The following is a 9086-nucleotide window of genomic DNA, read 5'->3' on the forward strand; positions in this document are numbered from 1 at the left end:
AAAAATACTCAAATAGTCTTAGCAAAGTAAACCCGATCGAAATACGAAATTAAAAACACTATAAATTGCTCTATTTTTTATTTAGTCACACGTGCCCCCGATAATAATCTCAATTGAGCCAAAAGAAGTGATATGTATTTTTACTTTAAGATATATAACGGTTTAAGTCAGAGTTATCAGCCTTTCAATAGGTGTCCTCATATGGGGACAGTGGGCGGTAATGGGTTAATGAGGTTAGTTTCCTTGTGTAAGTCTTCAAAATCTTGCAAAGTTACTGCAGAGAGCATAAAACCTCAAGCTGGAGTTTTTCCAAAGACATAAAACTGTAAAGATTGGGCAAATTGGATATTACCTTTTAATGCCTCGAACAAGAAATAGATGGCCGACGACATGCCAAAAATCCATTATACAAATATGTTATTCTGATATCGCAAAAAACGGCGCCACACCATCTATTATATCCACCGCCATCCGCCACATATTATATGCCTTTGTACCACCACGTTTCTGTCAAAAACTCTTATCATTAGGTAGGCTTACGACTTTTCGACGTATGTATGATACGTTATATACGTCAGAATCTCTGACAGACCATCTATGGGATAAATCAGGCCACTCCTTTTGGTACCTCTCCCACCCAACGGGTCAAATAGCCAAATTTTGAATATACATGACGGTCATGAATAAGCATCCGATTCTATTCAAACTTGACTTATCGTAATATTTCTACCAACACAAGATGTCGATTGGATCACTTCTTTCTTTACTTCAACGATTCGAAAATTTTGAATTACCATGACGCTCATAAAATGCGAAATTATCATCGGATTACTTTCAAACTTGACATAACCCAATATTTCTATCAACAAAAGACATCGTATGAAGATGGAATATATCGGCCCAATCCTTCTGATACCTCAACATTTTGCTCAACCCCTAAAGTACCCTACAAAGTGTCATAATTTTTTTCAATGATTCTCTTCAAACTTATCTAAATATTTCTCTCAAACAAAGATATGATGTGAATATGGAGTTTATCGGTACACTCCTTCGAACCTACCCCTTAAAGGGTTAAAAGTTTGAATGAACAAAATATATTTAAATCGTTTCTTCCCAATGTTAACATTATCGGCGTGCCTTCGAGCGCAAATTTAGCATTAAAGACAACGCATGGCCCCTTCAACTTTAATTCATATTTTCATGTTTTTTTATTTTTTTTTTTTCAATTTTCACACACCATAGGTATAATTATTCCACACTATAGCTATAATTTCCAGCGCATAAATATTTTCGCCAGAATTGACGAGCATTTTTATCCATTACCACAAAATAGGCAAACAGAAAGAAACCCTGTAACGTTGATGTAAAGCAAAATAATACCTCGAAAAAGCCAAAAGTTTCCATGTGACCCAGTAGTCCGAAAATCCATGTTATACTTAGGACTAAAATTAAAATGGCCGAACGGTGGACATGTAGAATAACATCATCACGCTCCAGCGTAGAATGAAATTTCTTCGATGCGCGCCGTATGTTCCATAGGATGTAGCCAAAAATGCCAAAACAGATTAACATGATGCTGGACGCGGGCAGCAATATACCCAAAAGCCAACTGAATCCACTTGGATGACACATGAAATGACCCTCGGTGCGATCATGTAGAGATCGCATATATGACTGTGAGTCCAGCCATGTCACCAATAGTGTCGGTATCAATGGGAGACACCATGCAGCCAAGGCATAGCCGACTATAGTATGTCTGGCCACTTTTGCTGCAAAAACTCGAACATAGCGCTTATACTGCAAGACTGCTATAAACAACATCCACAAGAACAACACCAACATGGAGTACTGGAAGAATGCTCCCACAGCTATGCAACGCTTTGGATGCTCAACGTGATCGATGGCCGCACGAATATTTGGCATATTGAGTAGCATAAAATAGCTGGTGACAAGCAAAAGAATTGCGCTTATGTTGAGAAGGAGCTTATTCGAAAACTGATGACGCCAGTTGTCGTAGAAAAGTGCCGTTAGAAAGATACAGAATAAACCGAACAGTGACAAAATGCAGCCAATAATGGAACGTACAAACCGGAGGATATTCAAATTCGATGACAGTGTTGACTTATCACTTTCCAACGACAGTTGTTTTGTCGCTTTGACTCTATTTCGGCATAATGCTAGGTATGTAGAGTTTTCCACGGTTGTTGGTTGTGCCAATCTCCAGAAAGAACCTTGCCACTGAAAACATTGAAAATGTCCATTGGAGTTAGTCTCATCCACAGGGAGAGGGATATATTTTGGTTGTAAATCTAGAAAATGTAAAAGAAACAGATTAACGAGGAAGAATATAGAAGTAAATGGTTTTATTCAAACCAGTGAGGAGAGAAAAAAGGCAAGCAAATAACATGAACTTTTATAATGGGAATTTGTGCGAAATACGTCACGTTTATTTGGGTGTGTTTATGCTTTGCAATCGGATCGAAATAATATATGGGGCCAAGTCTTTCTTGAGCTAAGTGGATTTCCACTAAAATTGATGGGGATTGCTTCTTCTGTTGTATGCAAAATCTCGTTTTTGGGAAGGAATAAAACATATATTGGTTGAAATCTGAAATATGGAGGTGGTCTCGGAAATGTGTACTATAATTGAACGAAAAGTGGTGGATAGTACTGTATTTGGTATTGTATGAAGCGATAGAAACAAAAATCTGAAATTTGATATTGCTGATGGTATCTATGTTGGAGGTATTGGGTGAAGCGATATAACTGGAATCTTCAAAGTTGATATTGAATTCTCTGTTGGTATCTGCAATTGAGATATGCAGGAGGTTTGGGAAATATGAAATACGAAACGTACTAAATACTATTAAATTTGGTTTTGGGTGAAGGAATATAGCGGAAATCCTGAAATTTGATATATACTGGATGAGATGAAAAAACTGCAACCAACTTCAGACTGCTGTCATTTCTAAGCCACTCGTCCGACCGCTGTTAAAATTATTCCAGTTACAGCTCATTGTATTGTTTACAAGCGTACAAAAGCATTTTGGTGAGAATTTTCTAGAAAAAAAGTTATATGTGATGGAATTCAAGCGTTACCCAAGAATGGTTACATAATGAGGTTCCTCGCTTCATTTCCAGCGCACAATGGCCAAAATCTCCGGATACCAATCCGTTGGACTATTGTGTCTGGAATATTTTGGAAAGCAAGTTTGGCACTAAAAAATACCAAAGTGTCGATCACCTCAAGCAAGCGCTTCGCCGGGAATGGACCAAAATATCGCAGAGCAACATTCGGGCAGCGTGTGACGGTTTCATTGGCCGTTTGAAGGGCATAATTTGTGCCAAAGGTGACCAATTCATTCAATAAAATTAAAAAAAATGTATAAATTATGACGTTGGACTTTGTAGCAGTTTTTTTAATCTCACCCTGTATATACCTCTACTTGGGTGACTTTACAATGTAAACGAAACATGTCTTCTATTTTTAACTCAGTTTCATAATCGACTGATCTTTTCTTTAATTAATTTTTGTGTTGCACGAGGTTGCCGATTGAGATATGGCCTTGAGACACCTAATATTTTTACTTGGCCAACGGCGAGGGACACTCATTTTCGATATTCTACTTTTCAACTTACCTTTGTTACCGTATATGGCGGGTAGCAAAGCACTTCCCATTTCCTGATCGTCGCTGGCTGTGTGATTTAAGAAGAAATTTGAATTTTTGTACCATGAGAACTTTAGGCGGAATCTTTTCTTTTTCGCCATCTTCCACAACTCCTGGGGAACATATGCCACTACATCAACATTTGATTGCAAAAGAAGATCATTGAATGATTGATTCAGATAGATGTATTGAAAGTCGTAATTTACGTCATTCTTCAACGACTGCATGCGTGATTTTTTATACACCACAATTCCCGTGACATCGGAACACATGGGCCATGTATAGAACACTTTAATGTTTTCCGCGCCGAAGTGTTTCCCATCTGCAAAGTTGCTGCGGCAGTTTTGAGGAGGTAAGACCGATTTTGCCATTGGAATAAGGTAGTTTTCCAAAGTTATAAGAAGAGCAGGTGTGCCGCTTAACTGATTAAATTTAGCTGTGGCATCATCATCACTTTGCAGCAGAAAATTGGCAATTTCCACAATTTGTGGAAGCAATTGAATATTCCGTGAACGTGTTATCACTCGCAACAAACTCAATGATATTTCCAGATCTGCTGCAGTAAGTTTGAGACAACGTCTATTTAAAAGATTTAGAAAATATGAAGTGATTTCGAAAGAGATGCGATCAAATCGGAGGTGTCTTATTTCCTTATAGAGTTTCTGCAGTTCAAAAGTCAGAGCATTTTTGTCGTCCTCATAACCAATGCATGTTACAGTTCCATAATTCATTTCCTCCCACTCTGCCGTACATTCGATCGAATTACATTTCCGCACCAAAGGCAGGCCTGTCGGCAGTAGGCAGAATTCCGTTGGTCTCACTAGCTCACCAGTTCTTGCTGCCGGCCAGCTATTAGTTTTCCTTTGTGTTAGACCATCTCTAAGCAACAGATAAGATATTTCAAAACTTTGTGACTCACACATAAATGACCGTTTTCCTTTTTCACATGAATGTGACACTTTCGTGAAGACTTCTTCTATACCTCGCTGTACGAAGTTTTCACCAAATTCGAAACATAGTAGTATTGTTAGGTAGAATAAATTCATTGTGCCTCTTTTGTGTAGAAAAAATATACTGCAAGAATGTGTTATACTAACCTCGAATGCAATGAGATCATTTAATTTTATAAAAATATTTAAATGATCGTAACCATCGTAACCACAGAATCAGGGTATATTTTTTCTATATATCTTTTTAAACAGCAATAAAAATATGAATATATAAATACGACTTCATGTGATGTAAAAATAATTAAATAAAGCCTATATATAGTCTCGCTTTTGATAGCAGTGCTGTGGTGTGGTAGTACACAGGTTTTAGCAGGGTTGTTTGATAGTTAAAGTTAGTTAAAGTATATATATTTACAGGGTGAGAGAACAGCAACAAAGTCCAACGCCGTAATTTTTAAATTTTTTTATACCCTCCACTTTAGTATGGAGGGTGTATTAAGTTTGTGATTCCGTTTGTAGCACCTCGAAATATACATTTTAGACCCCACAAAGTACATATATTCTTGATCAGCATAAAATTCTATGTCGATTTATTAATGTCCGTCCGTCTGTCAGTCTATCCGTCTGTGGAAATCTCCCCAGCTTCCGAACGAAAAAAAATTTACTCAAATGTGTATTATTTCTGAAGGACAGGTATTGAAAATGGGCCACGTCTTCGCATAGCCCCCATATAAAGGTACCTCCCAGTATGCGGTATTTTGATGATTTTACCGACATTACTTACCGGAATTATTTCAAATTTGGTATTTGAAGTTCGTAATGGATACTACAGATTATGACTGAAAATTGTTTGTGCAGGTCCACGTCTTCGTATAGCCCCCATATAACGGTACCTCCCAATATTCGTTATTTTGATGATTTTAGCGTCATTATTCGCCAGAATTGTTTCAAATTACGTATTTAGAGTTCATTATGGAAGCTACAGCCTATGACAGAAAACTGTCTGTGCAGGTCCACGTTTTATAACCCCCATGGTACCTCTCTACATTCGGTATTTTGATGATTTTAGCTACATTATAACCAGATTTTTTTTAAGTTTCGCATTTGAATATTGTAATAGCTTGTGACAAAAGTTGCCTATGCTGTTCCACGTCGTCGTATAGACTCTAATAAACGGCTACATTTGGTATTTTTAAGATTTTAACAGAACTTTCAGCGGATTTTTTTTTTTTTTTGAAAATTGTTAAATTTGTACCAAATGATGGAGGATATTTTTTAATTTTATTGAACGAAAGCAAAAAATGTCAGAAATAGCATCATCTTTTAGAATAAGTTTAGATTTGTTACAATCGGTCACCTGAGGAGGTATTTTTAGTGCCAATCTTGGTTTCAAAATACTCCAGACACAATAGTCCAACGGACTTTTATCCGGAGATTTTGGTGGCCATTGTGCGCTGGAAATGAAGCGAGGTACCTAATTTGGTGACCATTCTTGGGTAGCGCGAGCTGAGTGCGGTGGTGCTGAGTCTTGTTGGAATGTCCAAGGTCTGCGGCCAAAATGTTTGAGTGCCCTCCAGAATATTTTCGCAATAATATTCGGCATTTATTCCGATGCAACGGTTGATTAATACGAGCGGAGAGTGACTGTTATGGCGGCCCACCATCACCATGGAAGGCGCTTAAGTTCTGGTGGCCAACCGAATGTGCACATTTTCAGCTGAACTCTTTGGCAAGTAGATACGATAATTTTGTTTGTTTACAAACTGCTGGACAACGAATGTTTTCTCATCTAAGAAAACCAAATTCGGCAAGTCACCACTTTCGGGCAAGCGAAGCAACTCTTTAGCTCTTTTGAGTCTATTTTCTTTCTGTTGCCGTGTAAGTTCTTTCACTTTTTGGAATTTCATTTCACTGCGACGCGGGTTTCCATCAAATCATTTCTTTACTTTTCGAACCATTTCTGCTGATATTGCTGTTTTCTTCCATCCACTTCCTTGACGTCGGGCTACACTACCAGTATCACGGTAACGAGCAATGCTACAAGACAAAAGATTTATTCACATTTAGATGCTGGAGTGCTCTAACGATAGCCACTTGTGGTTGTCCAGCTAAATATGAAGAAATCACACTATCACGCTTGAATTCCATCACGAATAACTTTTTTGTGGAAAGTTCTCACCAAAATGATTTTATACGCTTGTAAAAAATATAATGAGCTGTCACCGAAATAATTTTAATAGCTGTTGGACAAGTGGCTTAGAAATGACAGCAGTCTGAATTTGGTTGTTGTTTTATCATCTCACCCTGTATAGGTGCCCAATACTTTTAATACTTTTCGACTCATGTGCTAGCACATGGTTTTGAGCAGGGCTGCATTTAGTATTTTTCGAATTACTTACGCATTCTATCTTTCAAATCTATCTCCTTCTCTCAAAACTGTATACCAACAGTGGCCTCCATATAAAATTTAAGAATTCCAGCTCTCTTCTAGGACCCAATCCCATTTTTTTTTACAATGCTTTTACCATGCAGCACGCATTTTCATAACCATAACCATATCTTAACCACAGACTCCAAGAGTGACATCTATGATTTCATAGAGCTTTCACCCAATACCAAATTTAGTACCATTTAGTAATTCTCACCTTCATATGTCCAGGCTACACATGAAGACTTTTTGTTTACCCGTATAATTTAGTACAGATCACACTTACTTTGATTCTCATACCAAATTCCAATTTTTGGCTACATCCGTTCACAAAATACCAAATGGTACCATTTTAGAACTTTTCATAACCTAAAAGTTCGAATTTCCAAAAACCCTTTGATATCCTTTGATCCCACACTCCACCAGTGACTGCCATTCAAATTTAGCTCATTCTGTTATTATTGATGCGTACCACCTAATAAAGCGCTATGGTGGGGTTCCAACCAGCTCAGTCGGGGTACCGCTTTATAAGTGAATTTTCAAACCTGGACCATCAGCCTTAGGGGTAGAAAAATTGAAAAGGGGAAACACGAACTAGAATAGAACACATAAAAAAGCAGCGGCCGAGACGAACTTTTTAGGCCCTCCATCATTTGGAAGGAACTTGAAAATTTTCAAACAAAAAATTTCGTCGAAAAATACCGTTTGAGTAAAAAAATGTATATGTGGGCTATACGAATACGTGGTGGATATGTGGATAACTAATTTTCTGTCATAGGCTGTAGTACCGATTCCGAACTTTAAATACGAAATTTGACGCAATTCTGGTGAATAATGTTGCGATAATCCTGGCAATACCGAATATCTCGGGGTAGTGTTATATGGGTGGTATACTAAAAGTAGACCTATATATAGACAATTCTCTTCCAGGGGATAAAATACTCAGAGAGAACTCCTTGTGTGGATTTAGAGACTATTTCTTTGAAAATGTAGATATAATCATCAAAATACCGAATATGGGGGTACCATTGTATGGGGGCTATACGATATCGTTAAATATAAATTCCCTTTCAGGGGGTAAAATACTCACAGAGAACTTCTGGAGTAGAATTTAAGAAAATGTCATTGAAACTGTGACTAACATCATCAAAATACTGAATGTCGGGAGGTTTAGTTATATAGGGGATATATTGTGGGCCTATTTAGAAAATTCTCTTTTAGGGGATGAAGTACTCAGAAGGGACTTCTTGTGTGGATTTTAAACCAATTCCATTAACAAATTCCATTAACAAATGTGGCTAAAATTAACAAAATACCCAATATCGGGGGCACCATTGTATGGGGGCTATACGATATCGTGGACCTATATAGAAAATTCTCTTTAAGGGGATAAAGTACTTACAGAGAACTCATTGTGTAGAATTTCAGACAATTCAATTTAAAAATGTTGCTAAATCATTAAAATACTGAATGTTGTCGGAAGGTATGGTGGATATACAATATCGTAGCCCTATATAGACAATTATTTTTATACCCTCCACCATACTATGGAGGGTATATTAACTTTGTCACTCCATTTGTAACTCCTCGAAATACTCATGCCAGACCCAACAAAGTATATATATTCTTGATCAGCGTAAAATTCTAAGTCGATTTAGCGATGTCCGTCTGCCTGTCTGTCTATCTGTCCGTCTGTCTGTTGTAATCACGCTATCTTTCGAATGAATGGTTAAAATTTTGCACACATGTTTATTTTTTCAGTAGGCAGGTTAAGTTCGTAAATGGGCTTTGTAAGACCACGTTTTCATATAACCTCCATATAACAGTACCTCCTGATATTCGGTATTTTGATGATTTTAGCGACATTATTCACTGGAATTGTTAAAAATTTGGTATTTGAAGTTTGAAATGGGTTCTACACCCTAAGACACAAAATTGTCTATGCAGGTCCACGTCTTCGTATAGCCCCCATATAACGGTACCTCCCAATATTCGTATTTGAAGTTCGTAATACGAAGTTCGTCCACGTCTTCGTATAAT

General features: G+C 37.4%; 1 protein-coding gene across 1 annotated transcript; it reads right to left on the minus strand.

The window, feature by feature from the left end:
- Positions 1 to 1231: 1231 nt before the first annotated feature.
- LOC101892368 (adhesion G-protein coupled receptor G6) lies at positions 1232 to 4731 on the minus strand. Its single transcript, XM_059123811.1, has 2 exons — positions 3640 to 4731; positions 1232 to 2309 (listed from the first exon to the last, which is right to left on the minus strand). The coding sequence occupies exons 1-2, from the start codon at positions 4712 to 4714 to the stop codon at positions 1249 to 1251; spliced, it is 2136 nt and encodes a 711-aa protein (XP_058979794.1). The 5' UTR covers positions 4715 to 4731; the 3' UTR covers positions 1232 to 1248.
- Between the last annotated feature and the right edge of the window lie 4355 nt (positions 4732 to 9086).

This window comes from Musca domestica, unplaced genomic scaffold (genome assembly GCF_030504385.1).
Source record: "Musca domestica strain aabys unplaced genomic scaffold, Musca_domestica.polishedcontigs.V.1.1 1, whole genome shotgun sequence".
Taxonomy (NCBI): domain Eukaryota; kingdom Metazoa; phylum Arthropoda; class Insecta; order Diptera; family Muscidae; genus Musca; species Musca domestica.